Source organism: Microcaecilia unicolor, chromosome 3, assembly GCF_901765095.1.
Source record: "Microcaecilia unicolor chromosome 3, aMicUni1.1, whole genome shotgun sequence".
Classification (NCBI taxonomy): domain Eukaryota; kingdom Metazoa; phylum Chordata; class Amphibia; order Gymnophiona; family Siphonopidae; genus Microcaecilia; species Microcaecilia unicolor.
Window position 1 is genome coordinate 655664 of NC_044033.1, and position 18351 is coordinate 674014.

Here is an 18351-nt window from a genome sequence, read left to right on the forward strand (position 1 = left end):
TGTAATACAAATTTTGGAGGTGTCCAGCGTAGAGCTACTGGCAAGAATGTGTTTGCAAATTTAAAGAAGATGAAAGGAGAAAGCAGTGGCAATGGTACATTAGTTGGAATTGGTTGTCCAGCACATGTTTTGAATAACTGCATTCAGCATGGCGCTGATACACTTGATGTTGATATTGAGTCAATAGTTTTAAAAATTTACAACTATTTCTCAATCTACACTGTTCGAACTGAACAGTTAAAAGAGTACTGTGAATTTGTTGAAGTGGAATATCGTCAGCTACTTTATCACTGCAAGACTCGATGGCTGTCTTTGTTTCCTAGCATCCATCGCATGTTGCAGATGTTTCCAGCCTTGAAGTCTTTCTTTTTGTCTCAAGAAATGCCACCTGCTGTGATTCGAAATTTCTTTGAAAATGATCTTAGTGAGATTTACCTTTGGCATATGCATTCGCTGATGAATGTGTTCCATTCACACATTGAAAAAATTGAACGTGAAAATAATTCGCTACTGGAGGTTATGAACTGCCTTAAATCTGTCCAGTCTGTTCTCGAATGTCGAGCACAACAGAGTTTCATGTCACTAAAGGTGAAGGAGTTGTTAAAGAAGTTGCATCAAGATGGACAGGATGACCACTGTGAAGCATTTTGTTCACAAGTAGCCTCGCTGTACACCACATGTTTGCAATATCTGGAAATGTGGACCGTGCCACTGGAGGAGTTCACTGTATTTTCATGGATGGCTTTCACTAAAATTCCAAGTTGGGATGAAGTTCTTGCAACTGTGGCATATCTCAAAGAAAAGGAAATAGACATTGACGATAGCAAATGTTTTGATCAGTTCTGCAACTTGAAGAGATTTGTTGAGTCAAACCAAAATGAAGAGTTTGAAAAGTTATTGTCACATGACAAATGGGTGAAGTACTTCAACAGTTGCAAGACTGAGGAATGTTTCTCAGAACTTCTGATCATTGCAGAGTTTTTCTTTGCGATTCCATCACATAATGCTAACACTGAACGAGTTTTTTCCGTAATGCAGAGCCAATGGACAAAGGAGAGAAACAAACTTCTGGTTGAATCTGTAAAGGGAATTCTCTTTGTACACCACAACTTTAAGCATATGACATGCAAAGACTTTCATATGTATATCAAGTGCCAACCAAAGTTGTTGCGGAATATCCGCTCTTCTGATAAGTATTCTAGAGCTCAGAATCAATCAAATTCAGATTCAGAAACCTTTGAAACATAGATTGTCTACTGCTGCTACAGTGTCATGAGAGAGGTTTGCACTGCATGTGGGTATCCTGGAAATCTGGCTGGGGAGCCTCCGGTACCACTGAATGTAAACTTTGCAAATCTCTTTCATGAATATTTATTGTGGGTATCCTGAAAACCTGACTGGCTGGAATGCGGGTGCCTCCAGGAGTATGGACCAGGTTTGGGAACCACTGCAATTCTCTGTTGTACTCAATACAGCTGTTTGTCAACTTTTTGCAGTTTTGCTGCTTTTATAGTTGTAAGAGGTTTTACACTAGATAGTTGGTCTACCTCCATTTTCTTGCGGGCACTATTCCATGGTTGGTTAAATGGTGCCACAATTGTTATTTCTGTTTGGACTCATTGAATCCTGTGTTAAACATTACTGTTTGTTGTGCTTTTAGATGCCAATTAAAGCTGAACCCTTGTGTTTCAACGTTTTTGGTCTACCTCCATTTTCTTGCGGGCACTATTCCATGGTTGGTTAAATGGTGCCACAATTGTTTTTTCTGTTTGGACTCATTGAATCCTGTGTTAAACATTACTGTTTGTTGTGCTTTTAGATGCCAATTAAAGCTGAACCCTTGTGTTTCAACGTTATTGGTCTACCTCCATTTTCTTGCGGGCACTATTCCATGGTTGGTTAAATGGTGCCACAATTGTTTTTTCTGTTTGGACTCATTGAATCCTGTGTTAAACATTACTGTTTGTTGTGCTTTTAGATGCCAATTAAAGCTGAACCCTTGTGTTTCAACGTTATTGGTCTACCTCCATTTTCTTGCGGGCACTATTCCATGGTTGGTTAAATGGTGCCACAATTGTTATTTCTGTTTGGACTCATTGAATCCTGTGTTAAACATTACTGTTTGTTGTGATTTTAGATGCCAATTAAAGCTGAACCCTTGTGTTCAAAATTGCTGCTAACAGTTCAAGCGGCAGCTTCATGAGACTTCCATTGAAGTCTTGAATAGGGGGCGGGGCAAGGGGCGGGGCATGGGCGGGATGGGGCAGGGAAGAGGTGTGTCAATGGGCGGGGCATGTGTCCTCTTTTTTCTTAGGGCAAATATGGTAACCCTACTCATGCGTGTGACGAACCAGGAAGTACGCTAACGTCATAACAGGAGATGGATACAGCGTTACAGGCAGCATGAACCCTACAACCCTTCACTGCCACGGAGTCAGCTTCAGAACGTTGGAGGTGCTTTTTATTATAGTAGATGAAGTTTCCAGCATCCTCTTATATCGAAGAGCTTTGAAAGATCAAAAGAAAATGATCTCACCTAGAAACCTCCCTAATTAAAGGAAAAATCACTAGTTGTGATAAACTTTCTAGAGCTAAACCTTTTAAATTTTTAAACACAAAACAAGCCATTTTAAAAGTTGCTTGTGCTTGATTAGATTAGAAGGGCACAGGCAAAACCAAAAGCAAACACAAGTCAAAAGAAGGTGGTGTGAAAAACAGTGACTCAAAATTTCTGATGAACATCTCACAGACAAGATCTATTGCAGAGGACCTGTCAAAGATTGGCGGGCTTCGTAACTGTGTTTCTACCTTTGCCTGCCAAATTCATTTACCACCCCAATCCTTAAGAATGGCTGATGCAATAATCACTGCCAGAGGTTGTTTCCCTGGTTGGGTGTCACACTTACTGCAGTTCTCTTTGCCAGCTTAGCCAGGTTCACGTCTTTACTCAGTGGAAGAGATGTAGTCAGTGATCTGAGAATAGAATTCCTCTGTTCCTCTGAAGGTGCCTCAAGTTTCACCTCATGCATGAAAGCAGTCTGTACACTGGATGCAACATCAAACAGTCTGCATGTGGTTCCAACCACCAGCACAGGAAGACTACAAGGACACAATGGAAAATGAAGTGAAGCGAATAAAACAAAAACCAGTGACAGTGCAATCTGTAAAATTAACTCTAGCATCACACCACTGTAGGCCAGCGTTTCCCAAGTTCGGTCCTGGAGTACCCTCTTTGTCAGTCAGATTTTCAGGATATCCACAACGAATATGCATATAATCAAGGCAGTGTATGAAATTCAAGTTTATTCATATTCATCCTGAAAACCTAACTGGCAAGAGGTACTCCAGGACCGGACTTGGGAAACACTCTTTCTTCCTGCTCACTGCTATGTGAGTTCCTTCCAAGATCAAGCCATCATTCCCCACCTTAGCTGTCTGTGTGTGATCTCAGCCCTTAGTAGAACCGTAGGATTAACTATAGAATAGAAATTCTATTATTATTACTAATCAACAATGGGGTTACTGATTCAAACTTACCAGCAGCAAAAATTAGTCTGGCTGCCACATTCTAAATTGCACTTTTTTTTTTTTTTTAGCAAGGTGTTTGAACATCCTACATAAATAAAACTAGTCAATTCTAGATAAAGTCAGAACTTGAACTAAAACTATAAAATGCAAGGGATCAAAAAAATGTGTAAATCATCCTTAATTTCATCATTTGATAAGATTTTTGAATAAGAGTTTTAATAAGTCCAGAATGAACTCTGAAAGAGGCACCATTGCAATGTTTCACTAAAGTTTCTACGGCACATACTTAACAAAACTGATTGCATTTTTTTCACAGTCTGCCAGAATGCACAGCCTTATTCTTGTACTCATTTTTTAATGATATATGGTGTCCTATGGGACTTGTCTTTTTAAGTTTGTGCATGATTTTATGTAATCGTACACATGCAATATGCCACAGTCTGTCTGTGCACATAACTCTGACCTGAATTCCTCACATTTTACACATTCAGTGTTTCTTTTAAAATATTCTGTTGTGTATGACATGTTCATTTGAAGTGCTGTACCACTGAAGCAGCCTGCGTGTGGGCGAAATATGGACCATATCGGGTGGTCTTTAATAAAGATATTTATTTTCAACAACTTTTGGGCCTGCTTTGTTTTTGTATCTACCTGGCCAGGATAAACAGAAAGATGCAGAAATGTTATCAAGATAGAAGGGAGACTAAAACTGGGGAACACAATTAATATTAGGCGATTTCAATTGACATCAGGGCATGCTAGGGAGGTAAAATTCCTTGACGAAATCAAGGACTGCTTTATGGAGCAGCTGCTTCAACAACCAAGAGGGAGAACAATTCTAGACTTAGTCCTTACTGGAGCACATGATCTGGTACAGGAGGTAATGGTGCTGGGGCCACTTGATAACAGTGATTATAAGAGGATTAGAACTGATATAAAATCTGGAGTAACTACACACAGGAAATTTATTTTATTTATTTATTGCATTTGTATCCCACATTATCCCACCTCTTTGCAGGCTCAATGTGGCTTACAATACATTTTGAATAGTGGAAAGATGCTAGAAGATAGACATTTATTGTCAAAGAGGGATCTTTGGCAATTATGAAATTAATAAAACAAAACCACTTGCCCCTGAAACACGTTCAAAACAGAATAATCCATTTGTGTATCTAAAAGAAAGTTCTACAAAATAGATAATGTGATTCCATGTGCCCCAATGAAAGGAGAGTTTAATTCTACTTTCATTTAATTTCAATATATTCTATCACCTTTAAAACACCAGGTTTCCCAAGGCAGACTACAACAGTTAAGATGAACCCATCAGGAAACAGGATATCCTCACTGAAATCTGGACATCTGTATTGTATAGAACAAGAACAGTGAAGAAAAATGAGCTCAACCTATAGAGTTTATAATTGCGGTTTCTACCGGCTACAATATTTTTTGAAGCTGCTTTAGTGATATTTAATTGTTATTTCTTTTCTCCTCCCGCTTTTAAGGCACTGCCTATCTGAAACAGCTTTAGATTTGCTACAGATGGACCAAGAACAAAAAATGACAAGGTGGAGGCAGCAGCTCATAAGTTTGCTTGCTCTGTTTCGAGTGAACGGCAATGACTGCTGCGCGGGGGAGTGGAAATAGATTAACCAAACCGGCTTCCTTGCTTACAATGGACTAGATAGGCTCACTTCCACTCTTACTAAAACCTCCTTGGCAGCTCTTTATCCCTTCTCCACCCCTCCCCAAGTCTTACATCTTTTGCGTTTCGCCCACAGCCTCTCTACAGTCCGCGTGGTCATTTTCAGTATCCTGAAGCGTTCTCCGTCCAGCATCGGCGATTTAGGTAGTCAGCCTTCTTGCCAGCGTCGGGGCCTCTCCTCAGGCGTGTCCTGTTTTCCGTAGAGGTGGGACGCACCTGAGGAGAGGCCTCGACACTGGCAAGAAGGCTATCAGAATCGCCGGTGCCAGACGCAGAAGGCTTCAGGGCTGTAAAAACGGCCATGCGGATGAGAGAGGCAGAAGAGACAGGAGAAGCTCGCAAGGGAGGGAAGAGGATGGAGGTAGAGAATGATATTGGCATGTGGCGGTGGCGCATAGGTGCCATTTTTTCTAAAAGTCTGTTTGGGGGAGCAACCGCTCCCCCTGCGCCCCACCTAGCTCCACCACTGCTTCAGATCATCACACATCACCACCTCAAGGTCCCTCTCCTGAGTCGAGCATATTAATTTCTCCCCTTCTAACCAGTATATCTCTTTTGGGTTTCTGTACTTCTTGGCATTAAAATTTAATTGTACCCTCTCTTGACAGAAACCCAAGTAATTAAGAAGTCTATTGTAAATATTTTATAATACCATCAATAATCTGTCATTAATATTGTAATAGTGCTCAGATAAGTGCATTATACCAAACATGGTTCAGGATCCATCTCCTCCATAACGCACTCCAACACCATCATTGCACTGAGTCCATCCTGCCTACCTAAAATCATTAAATTTTGATAGCTGACAATCACACAAGTATAAACTTTACTTATGATGGTGGTGGAGTGTATTATGGAGATGGATCATGAACCATGTTTGGTATAATGCACTTATCTGAGTACTATTACAATATTAATAACAAATTATTGATGGTATTATAAAATATTTACAATAGACTTTTTAATTACTTGGGTTTCTGTTAAGACAGGGTACAACTGGTTCAAGAAATCAGACATAGTGTTACCCCATTTATTCATGTAGTGATTAAATTTTAATTGCCAAACCCTTGACCATTCTTCTAAACACTTGGAGATCCCTTCTCATGGTCTCTACTCCTTCCAGGGTATCCACTCTACTGAATATTCGTGTCATCCGTAAAAAGGCAAACTTTTCCTTCTAACCTTTCAGCAATATCTCTCACAAATATATTAAACAGATTCAGCCCCAGCACCGACCCCTGAGGAACTCCACTACTCATCTTCCTTTCCTCCGAGCAGATTCCGATTATCAACACCCTCTGCCACCTGTCGGTTCAACCACTTTCCTATCCAGGTCACCACTTGGGTCCTAAATTCAGCCCTCTCAGTTTATTCACAATTCTACTGTGAAGGACAGTATCAAAAGTTTTCCAGAAATCTAAGTAGATTATATCTAGCGCATGTCCTTCATCCAGTTCTTTGGTCACCCAGTCAAAGAAGTCAATAAGATTCGTTTAGCAGGGTTTTCCTTTGGTAAAGCCATGTTGCCTTGGATCCTGTAACCCGTTTGGTTTCTAAAAAGTTAATTATCCTTTTTATCAGCAGCGATTCCATTATTTTTCCTACCACTGACGTGAGATTTACCGGCCTGTAGTTTCCAACTTCTTCCCTATCTCCACTTTTGTGGAGTGGTCATCCACTCTCGTCTCCAAATCCAGTGGAACCTCTCCCGTCTCTAAAGATCTATTAAATAAATCTTTAGGAGGTCCCGCCAGGACTTCTCTACGCTCCCTCTGTATTCTGTCATGTATCCCATACAGCCCCACAGCTTTGTCCACCTTCAGATTCTCAAGCTGTTTATAAACACTTTCCTCCATGAACGGCACAATATCTTCTCCATAACCAGATATCCCCTCAGCAGGTGACTGCAGTCCTTCACCAGGATTTTCCTCCATGAACATTGAAGAGAAGTAATTGTTTAGCACTTGCTTTATTCTCACCACTCTCCACATAGCCGTTCTCATTATCTTTATGTCTTGTAAATCCATTCCTATCTTTTCTCCTTTTTCCAATATATCTGAATGTCGTCACCTCTCTTTACATCTTGTCATTTTTTCTTCCACTTTTGCTAGACGCATTTCCCTCTTCACTTCTTTGAGTTTAATCCAATAACCTTTTCCGTGATCCTCTTGTTGCGTTCTTCTGTATTTATTAAATGAAGCCTCTTTTGCTCTTATTTTTTCAGCCACTTGTTTGGAGAACCGTACAGGCTTCCTGTTTCTCTTGTTTTTGTTTACTTTCCCTGCATAAAGATCAGTTGCCATATTTATAGCAGCTTTCAAGCTTGGACCACTGATTTTCCACTTCACTTTTTCCTACGCCTACCCAGGCCAGTTTTCTTCTTCAGGTTTTGCCTCATTTTACAAAAATCAGTACATCTGAAATCCAGTACTTTGAGTTTTGTGTGTCCGCACTCCGCCTTTGCCCTTATATCAACCTTATCATGTGCTGATCACTATTACGTAGGTGGGCACCCAGCCAGATACTGGAAATACTTCCTCCTTTTGTGAGCAGTAGATTCAGTGTCAAACCCTTCTCTAGTGGGTTCCGTCACCATTTATCTGAGCAAGGCACTTGGCAGGCATCCACAATCTCCCTACTTTTTTCTGATTCTGCCAAAGGAACGTTCCAATCCACATCATGCAAGTTGAAATCTTCCAACAATAGCGCCTCCCCTTTCATGCCAGGCTCATGAATATCTTCTATCAGATCGTAGTCCAACTTCCCCATTTGTGCTGCAGGACTGTAGATAACACCCATGTGGATACAGGTTCCAGCTCCTCTTTCCAGGACAATCCATAAAGGTTCTTCCTTTCCCCAGGTTACTACTACTTATCATTGACGGACAGACGTAGGGGTCACTATAATCCGAACGCGGAAGAGTGGCTACACTTAGCAGAGATTTGGAAAGATGATTAAGGGAGCAATAAACCTGGGGTATGGGATGCGGATGAGAAGGGTGGGGGGGGAGGGGGAGAAGGGAAGATTGAGGGAGGGGATGAGAGCTCAGGGAGGGTGGGAGGGAAATTTGGATGTGATATTGCTTGAATGTTGCTGTTTTTTTTGAAATTTCCAAGGAGTATTTGTCTCCAGATGTTGTTATTCTGATATGTTAATAAAGCGAATGCTACATACCTGTAGAAGGTATTCTCCAAGGACAGCAGGCTGATTGTTCTCACTGATGGGTGACGTCCACGGCAGCCCCTCCAATCCGGAATCTTCACTAGCAAAGCCTTTGCTAGCCCTCGCGCGCAGATGCGCACCACGTATGCACGGCCGTCTTCCCACCCGAAACCGGCTCGTGCCGGCCAGTCTCATGTGTAGCAAGACAAAGAGAAGGGAAGACACAACTCCAAAGGGGAGGCGGGCGGGTTTGTGAGAACAATCAGCCTGCTGTCCTCGGAGAATACCTTCTACAGGTATGTAGCATTCGCTTTCTCCGAGGACAAGCAGGCTGCTTGTTCTCACTGATGGGGTATCCCTAGCCCCCAGGCTCACTCAAAAACAACAACCATGGTCAATTGGGCCTCGCAATGGCGAGGACATAACTGAGATTGACCTAACAATTTATCCAACTAACTGAGTGCGCAGCCTGGAACAGAATAAACATGGGCCTAGGGGGGTGGAGTTGGATTCTAAACCCCGAACAGATTCTGAAGCACTGACTGCCCGAACCGACTGTCGCGTCGGGTATCCTGCTGCAGGCAGTAATGAGATGTGAATGTGTGGACAGATGACCATGTCGCAGCTTTTGCAAATCTCTTCAATAGTGGCTGACTTCAAGTGGGCTACCGACGCTGCCATGGCTCTAACATTATGAGCCGTGACATGACCCTCAAGAGCCAGCCCAGCCTGGGCGTAAGTGAAGGAAATGCAATCTGCTAGCCAATTGGAAATGGTGCGTTTCCCCACAGCCACTCCCCTCCTGTTGGGATCAAAAGAAACAAACAATTGGGCAGACTGTCTGTTGGGCTGTGTCCGCTCCAGATAGAAGGCCAATGCTCTCTTGCAGTCCAATGTGTGCAGCTGACGTTCAGCAGGGCAGGATGAGGACGGGGAAAGAATGTTGGCAAGACAATTGACTGGTTCAGATGGAACTCCGACACAACCTTTGGTAAGAACTTGACTACTCTGTTATGATGAAATTTGGTGTAAGGGGCCTGGGCTACCAGGGCCTGAAGCTCACTGACTCTACGAGCTGAAGTAACTGCCACCAAGAAAATGACCTTCCATTGCAAGTACTTCAGATGGCAGGAATTCAGTGGCTCAAAAGGAGGTTTCATCAGCTGGGTGAGAACGACATTGAGATCCCATGACACTGTAGGAGGCTTGACAGGGGGCTTTTGACAAAAGCAAACCTCTCATGAAGCGAACAACTAAAGGCTGTCCTGAGATCGGCTTACCTTCCACACGGTAATGGTATGCACTGATCGCACTAAGGTGAACCCTTACAGAGTTGGTCTTGAGACCAGACTCAGACAAGTGCAGAAGGTATTCAAGCAGGGTCTGTGTAGGACAAGAGCGAGGATCTAGGGACTTGCTGTCACACCAGACGGCAAACCTCCTCCATAGAAAGAAGTAACTCCTCTTAGTGAATCTTTCCTGGAAACAAGCAAGATGCGAGAGACACCCTCTGACAGACCCAAAGAGCAAAGTCTACGCTCTCAACATCCAGGCCGTGAGAGCCAGGGACCGGAGGTTGGGATGCAGAAGTGCCCCTTCGTCCTGTGTGATGAGGGTCGGAAAACACTCCAATCTCCACGGTTCTACGGAGGACAACTCCAGAAGAAGAGGGAACCAGATCTGACGCGGCCAAAAAGGAGCAATCAGAATCATGGTGCCTCGGTCTTGCTTGAGTTTCAACAACAGTCTTCCCCACCAGAGGTATGGGAGGATAAGCATACAGCAGACCCTCCCCCCAGTCCAGGAGGAAGGCATCCGATGCCAGTCTGCCGTGGGCCTGAAGCCTGGAACAGAAATAAGGGACTTTGTGGTTGGCTCGAGATGCGAAAAGATCTACCAAGGGGGTGCCCCACAACTGAAAGATCTGACGCACTACTCTGGAATTGAGCTACACTCGTGAGGTGCATAATCCTGCTCAACCCTGTCGGCCAGACTGTTGTTTACGCCTGCCAGATATATGGCTTGGAGCACCATGCCGTGACGGCGAGCCCAGAGCCACATGCTGACGGCTTCCGACACAGGGGGCGAGAATCCGGTGCCCCCAGCTTGTTGATGTAATACATGGCAACCTGGTTTGTCTGTCTGAATTTGGATAATTTGGTGGGACAGCTGATCTCTGGAAAAGCCTTCAGAGCGTTCCAGACCGCTCGTAACTCCAGAAGATTGATCTGCAGATCGCGTTCCTGGAGGGACCAGCTTCCTTGGGTGTGAAGCCCACTCGACATGAGCTCCCCACCCCGGAGAGACGCATCCGTGGTCAGCACTTTTTGTGGCTGAGGAATTTGGAAAGGACGTCCAGAGTCAATTGGACCAAAATAGTCCACCAATACAGGGATTTGAGAAAACTCGTGGACAGGGATCACGTCTTCTAGATCCTCAGTAGCCTGAAACCACTGGGAAGCTAGGGTCCATTGGGCAGATTCCTGTGGAAGGCGGGCCATGGGAGTCACATGAACTGTGGAGGCCATGTGGCCCAGCAATCTCAACATCTGCAGAGCTGTGATCTGCTGGGACGCTCGCACCCGCGAGACGAGGGACAACAAGTTGTTGGCTCTCGTCTCTGGGAGATAGGCGCGAGCCGTCCGATTAATCCAGCAGAGCTCCTATGAATTCGAGGTTCTGCACTGGGAGAAGGTGGGACTTTGGATAATTTATCACAAACCCCAGTAGCTCCAGGAGGCGAATAGTCATCTGCATGGACTGTAGAGCTCCTGCCTCGGATGTGTTCTTCACCAGCCATACACGAGATATGGAAACACGTGTACCCCCAGCCTGCGAAGTGCCGCTGCTACTACAGCCAAGCACTTCGTGAACACTCTGGGTGCAGAGGCGAGCCCAAAGGGTAGTACACAGTACTGGAAGTGACGTGTGCCCAGCTGAAATCGCAGATACTGTCTGTGAGCTGGCAGTATCGGGATATGCGTGTAGGCGTCCTTCAAGTCCAGAGAGCATAGCCAATCGTTTTCCTGAATCATGGGGAGAAGGGTGCCCAGGGAAAGCATCCTGAACTTTTCTTTGACCAGATATTGTTCAGGACCCTTAGGTCTAGGATGGGACGCATCCCCCTGTTTCTTTTCCACAAGGAAGTACCTGGAATAGAATCCCAGCCCTTCTTGCCGGATGGCACGGGCTCGACATCATTGGCGCTGAGAAGGGCGGAGAGTTCCTCTGCAAGTACCTGCTTGTGCTGGAAGCTGTAAGACTAAGCTCCCGGTGGACAATTTGGAGGTTTTTGAGGCCAAATTGAGGGTGTATCCATGCCGGACTATTTGGAGAACCCACTGATCGGAGGTTATGAGAGGCCACCTTTGGTGAAAAGCTTTAAACCTCCCTCCGACCGGCAGGTCGCCCGGCACTGACACTTGGATGTCGGCTATGCTCTGCTGGAGCCAGTCAAAAGCTCATCCCTTGCTTTTGCTGTGGGAAGCCGAGGGGCCTTGCTGAGGCGCACGCTGCTGAGAGCGAGCGCGCTGGGGCTTAGCCTGGGCCGCAGGCTGTCGAGAAGGAGGATTGTACCTACGCTTACAGAAGAGTAGGGAACAGTCCTCCTTCCCCCAAAAATCGTCTACTGTAGAGGTAGAAGCTGAAGGCTGCCGCGGGGAGAACTTGTCGAAAGCGGTATCCCGCTGGTGGAGCTGCTCTAACCACCTGCTCGACTTTTTCTCCAAAAACGTTATCCGCACAGCAAGGCGAGGTCCGCAATCCGCTGCTGGAGTCTATTCTCTAGGTCGGAGGCACGCAGCCATGAGAGTCTGCGCATCACCACACCTTGAGCAGCGGCCCCTGGACGACAACATCAAAGGTGTCATACACCCTCTGGCCAGGAATTTTCTGCACGCCTTCAGCTGCCTGAACCACCTCCTGAAAAGGCTTGGCTTGCTCAGGGGGGAGCTTATCCACCAAGCCCGCCAACTGCCGCACATTATTCCGCATGTGTATGCTCGTGTAGAGCTGGTTAAGACTGAATTTTGGCCATGAGCATTGAGGAATGGTAGGCCTTCCTCCCAAAGGAGTCCAAGGTTCTAGAGTCCTTGCCTGGGGGCGCTGAAGCATGCTCCCTAGAACTCAGCCTTCTTTAGGGCCAAATCCACAATTCCAGAGTCGTGAGGCAACTGAGTGCGCATCAGGCTCTGGGTCCCCATGGATCCGGTACTGGGACTCGATCTTCTTGGGAATGTGAGGGTTAGTTAATGGCTTGGTCCAGTTCGCCAGCAATGTCTTTTTGAGGGACATGATGCATGGGTACTGTGGACGCTTCCTTAGGTGAAGAAGGATAGCCCTGGGCTCGTCCTCCACAACCACTGGGAAGGGGGATGGCCGTAGACATCTCTCAGACAAGGAAGCGAAAGACAGACTCTGGGAGGAGACGAAAGCTGCCTCTCAGGAGAGGGAGTGGGTCAGGGGAAAGTCCTCCCTCTTTCCTCCCACGAGGCCTCACCGTCGGTATCAGAAACAAGTTCACGAACCTGTGTCTGAAGCCGTGCCCGGCTCGACTCCGTGGAACCACGGCACACAGTGGTGAGCGTCGAGAGGTAGACTCCCTTGCCGCACCGGCGAAGCTCCCCTCCGCCGACGTCGTCGGCGGAGCCCTTCCTGGGAGGACGACCGCAGTCGGTACCGCAAGCGGGTACCGGAGGGGAAGGGCGCAACAGCTCCTCCAGATCTCTGGGAGAACGGCCGGAGACTCTCGTGCTCAGAGCGGCTGTGGAGAAGACGTAGGAAGCGATGTAGGTGTCGATGTCAGAGTCTGTTCCGGGCGTGGAGGCTGTTCCGGGTTGTCCAGAGTGGAGCGCATCGACACACCTCCTGAACAGAGGGTGAGCGGTCCTCTCGGTGCCGATGCCTGCTGGGGTGCCGACTCCACTCGGCGACCCAGAGCTCTCGGTGCAGACACGGGAAGGGGACCGGTGTCAATGCTTCTTCGACTTCTTGGGACGAAGCACGTCACCGGAGCTTCCCGGCACCGACGAGGACGACGTAGAATCCAAGCCGTTTGCTTCCTCGGGGCCGAGGCCGAAGAAGGTCGGTCTCGGGGGGGGCTGTACTGCAGGAGCCCTCAGGGTAGGGGGAGACCCACCCGAAGGCTCACCGGCCACCAGCAGGGGAATGGACAGCCCTCACCTGCACTCCAGACGAAGCACCACCGTCTGACGACATCAGCAGAACGAGGTCCCGGTACCACCGACGCCGACGCAAGCCTTCCGATGTCTCAGCCCCGATGCAGAGGGTCGATGCCTCGATGCACTCGATGCAATCGCGGCCGAGGACGAAGGTCTGGATGCTGGCGACGTCAATGCACTCGATACCCCCGGTGCCGATGCCGACGAAGAGCCCGAGAACAAAAACGTTCCACTGGGCCAATCTCGCTACCTGAGTCCGCTTTGTAAAAAGGAGCACAGACTACAGGGCCTGCGGGCAGTGCCCAGCCCCCAGACACTGAAGACCCGACGCGTGCCTTTCAGTGAGCGAGATTACCCGGGCGCACTGGGTGCACTTCTTGAAGCCGCTGGGAGACTTCGATGACATGGGCGGAAAAATCCGCTGGCGAAATCGAAACTCGTAATTTGCGGTAGGCACCAAAAAAACGAGGGGAAGAAAAAATGACCCGAGGCCTGAAAAGGGCCTACCCCGAAACGAAAGAAACTTACGGGGAAAAAACTGGAAGTAGCGGAAAAAAAAGGAAAAAAAAGACCCGAAAGGTCCTCTTCCAAATCCTGTTTTTTTTTTTTTAGTAGCGAAACCAAAAAGGAGACGCGCGAGGTCAACCTTAAGGGGCGCGAATGGCGAAACACGGACCGTACCGAGCGCGGGACCAAAAGAAGACTGGCCGGCACGAGCCGGTTTCGGGCGGGAAGACGGCCACGCATGCGCGGTGCGCATCGGCGCGCGAGGGCTAGCAAAGGTGCTTTGCTAGTGAAGATTCCGGATTGGAGGGGCTGCCGTGGCCGTGGACGTCACCCATCAGTGAGAACAAGCAGCCTGCTTGTCCTCGGAGAAAACTTTTACAAATTAAAAAAAAAAATCTTTGTAACCTGGAACATGTAATGGGGCAATTTGACAAACTGAAGACTAGCAAATTGCCTGGATCAGATGGGTACACATCCCAGACCAGATATAGAATTGAAAAATGAACTTGTAGAGTATTTGTAGTAATACGTAATTTATCTTCAAAATCCAGCATGGTTACTAGAAGCTTGGAAAGTAGCCAACAAACGCCAATTTTTCAAATGGGTTCTAGAAATGACCCCCGAAATTATACACCCGTAAAAATGACATCATGTGCCAGGCAAAATGGTAGAGACTATTATAAAGCACAAAAGTAAAATTATTATGTTAACCAATTTACTTGTGGCTACTACAGTCTTTCCCCTTTGTCTACCTAAAATTTATTTCACTCCATATGTCTTCTTGAAATGGTACTAATTTTTCTATCACTTTATTTCCAATTTAATGTAAGCCACACTGACCTCATGCCTGCACAGGATAATCTGGGATATAAATGCCAATCAATGAATAAATAAATAATTTCAGAGCAAATAAGAAGGGTGAATGAGACAACGCCAACATGGATTTAGTCAAGGAAAATCTTCCCTCACCAATCTACTAAATTTCTTTGAAGGAGTAAATAAACATGTGGATAAGGTGAGCTGGTTGATATTGTGCATCTGTCAAACACCTTTTGAAAATCCAAAGTACCTCATGAGGAAATTAGACAGTTATGGGATAAGAAGTAATGTCCTATTATGGATTTAGAACTGGTTAAAGATAGAAAACAGACAGCAAGGTTAAATGGTCAGTATTCCTAAATGAAGAAGAGTAGATCGTGGGATTCCCAGGGGTCCTGTGCTTGGGACCACTGCTTTTTAATATTTATAAATGATCTGTGGATAAAGATGAGGGTAGGGTAAATGGTCGCTCTTTCAGTGGAAGAGGGTGAATAGTGGATTGACACAGGCATCTGTACTGCAACAGGTGCAATTTAAAATATTTATAAATGATCTCGGAACTCACAACAAGTGAGGTGATTAAATTTGCAGCTAACACAAAACTATCAAGTTGTTAAAAACATGTGGACTGTGAAAAATTGCACAAAACCTTGGGGAACTAGAAGACTGGGCATCTAAATGGCAGATGAAATTAAATGTGGACAAATGCAAAGTGATGCACATTGGGAAGACTAAACCAAATCATAGTTAGCTGATGCTACAGTCCACACCTTGGGAGTCAGCACTCGAGAAAAAGATCTAGGTATCATTGTAGACAATACCATGAAATCTTCTGACCAGTTGCGGTGGCAACCAAAAAGCAAACAGGATAGGAATTATTAGAAAAGGGATGGTAAATAACAAGAATACTATAATGCCTCTGTATTGCTCACTGGTGTGTCTAACCTTGAGTATTGTGTTCAATCCTGGTCAAAATATCTAAAAAAAAAAAAAGATACAGCAGAATTAGAAAGGTTCAAAGAAGAGCAACTAAAATAATATAAGTACATAAATATTGCCATACTGGGAAAGACCAAAGGTCCATCAAGCCCAGCATCCTGTTTCCAACAGTGGCCAATCCAGGTCACAAATACCTGGCAAGATCCCAAAAAAGTACAAAACATTTATACTGCTTATCCCAGAAATAGTGGATTTTCCCCAAGTCCATTTAATAATGGTCTATGGACTTTTCCTTTAGGAAGCCGTCCAAACCTTTTTAAAACTCCGCTAAGCTAACCACCTTACCACATTCTCTGCCAATGAATTCCAGAGTTTAATTATACATTGAGTGAAGAAAAGCTTTCTCCGATTCGTTTTAAATTTACTACATTGTAGCTTCATTGCATGCCCCCTAGTCCTAGTATTTTTGGAAAGCGTGAACAGACGCTTCACATCTACCCGTTCAACTCCACTCATTATTTATAGACCTCTATATATCTCCCCTCAGCTGCCTTTTCTCCAAGCTGAAGAGCCCTAGCCGCTTTAGCCTTTCCTCATAGGGAAGTCGTCCCATCCCCTTTATCATTTTCATCGCCCTTCTCTGAACCTTTTCTAATTCCACTATATCTTTTTTGAGATGCGCGACCAGAATTGAACACAATATTCGAGGTGCGGTCGCACCATGGAGCAATTCAAGGCATTATAACATCCTCATTTTTGTTTTCAATTCCTTTCCTAATAATACCTAACATTCTATTTGCTTTCTTAGCCGCAGCAGCACACTGAGCAGAAGGTTTCAACATACATCAACGACGACACCTAGATCCCTTTCTTGGTCTGTGACTCCTAATGTGGAACCTTGCATGACATAGCTATAAAAAAGGGAACTCATCCCATATGAGGAAAGGCTAAGAGGTTAGGGTTCTAAAAGGTACAAAGACTAGGGAATACTCAATAAAGTTACATGGAAATACTTTTAAAACACTCGACGAATAGTTAAGCTCTGGAACTTTTTGCCAGAGGATGTGGTGACAGCAGTTAGCGTATCTGAGTTTAAAAAAAGGTTTGGACAAATTTCTGGAGGAAAAGTCCATAGTCTGTAATTGAGATGGACATGGGAAGCCACTGCTTGCCCTGGGATTATTAGCATGGAATGTTGCTACTCCTTGGGTTTCTGCCAGGTACTTGTGAACTGGATTGGACACAGTTGGAAACAGGATACGGGCTGGATGGAGCACTGGTATAACCCAGTATGGCTTTCTTATGTTCTTATGCTTCAAGGTCTGGCCAAAAGCATCACCAGACATATTTTACTGCCATGCCTCATCTGTGATGTGTCACCACCTTTTTAGCCCAGTCATACTGGAAACAAGTGCAGTGAAAGAGGAAAGTGTCATTATATCAGACCCTCTGATCGAGGTTCAATACAAACCAGCACCATAGCAGTCCAGGAGGCAGCTGGAAAGAGGCTGCACCAAAGGCTCTTTTCTTTTAAATTCCTCTTCCAAAAACGTTGATCAGCAGATACTCAGATTATGTACCTGTAGCCTCCTCCCAAGAATAGGGACAGTACGTACTGCAGTTACAAACCCCAGGAGAACTGGGGGGGTGGGGAAAGGGACCTGACATCAGGTTAAGCACCTCATGGACTCTGTGGTCTGTTCCACGAGAAACAGAGAATCAGTCCTGAAGGTCTGCTGCCTGTAGCATCCCTATGCTCCACTAAGAATCTGAGCCTGCAATCTTCTGGCCTATTCGTAGTTGCTGCACCAGTCACATGTCTGCATCATTTGCTAGAGCCAGGAAAATACTGAGGAGCTGAAGGCAGCACCAGTCCCCTATAAAGAGGTGTGAAGTCAGCTGTGAGCTGTTTTACTTTGGCTCCATCTGCTGGCAGAGATGTATAACACACTAGTCTGGCATGGCCTGTCATGTACGTTAAATAACAGAAAACCACAGTTACTATGGGAATGATTAAACACAGGTAATGTGCAAGAGAATAAGAGATTAAGATTTAAAAGGGAATGAAACTGGCAGTGAAGAAGGGTACAGATAAGAGTTCCCGAGGAGGGGTATAAGAAAACAGCACAGAAGAGATACTGAGTGGCCACAGATGAATACACCATGGAGGTCGTAAGAGGAGTTTGGACTGAATACGGAAATGGAATGGGAGCCATGAATTGACTTAAGACAGGGGTTAGTAGGTCTAATAATAGAAAAGGCCCAGTTCCCAAAACATTTTAAAATAACATGTATAAATGTAATAGAGTACAGGAAAACACTATTTTTTTTCGTCATAAGAGGAGAGTAGAAAAGCATAAAATTTCTGCGCCACTGAACAGAAAGCAAAGGGCTGGGAATCTCATGCATCTACCCATACCTGTGTGACCCGCTGGATGAAACTAGCAGCTGGCAGAGGCAGAAGTGACTCTGAGGTCTTCTCCAATTCCATCATACACACGCCCAAGCAGGTCA

General features: G+C 45.5%; 1 protein-coding gene across 1 annotated transcript in view; it reads right to left on the bottom strand.

The window, feature by feature from the left end:
• PEX6 (peroxisomal biogenesis factor 6) overlaps positions 1-18351 on the bottom strand; it is a 314233-nt gene that overhangs the window by 123352 nt on the left and 172530 nt on the right. Inside the window, exon 10 of the mRNA XM_030195683.1 lies at positions 2907-3099. Within this exon, the coding sequence (XP_030051543.1) occupies positions 2907-3099 (193 nt within the window). The remainder of the gene's footprint in view (positions 1-2906; positions 3100-18351) is intronic.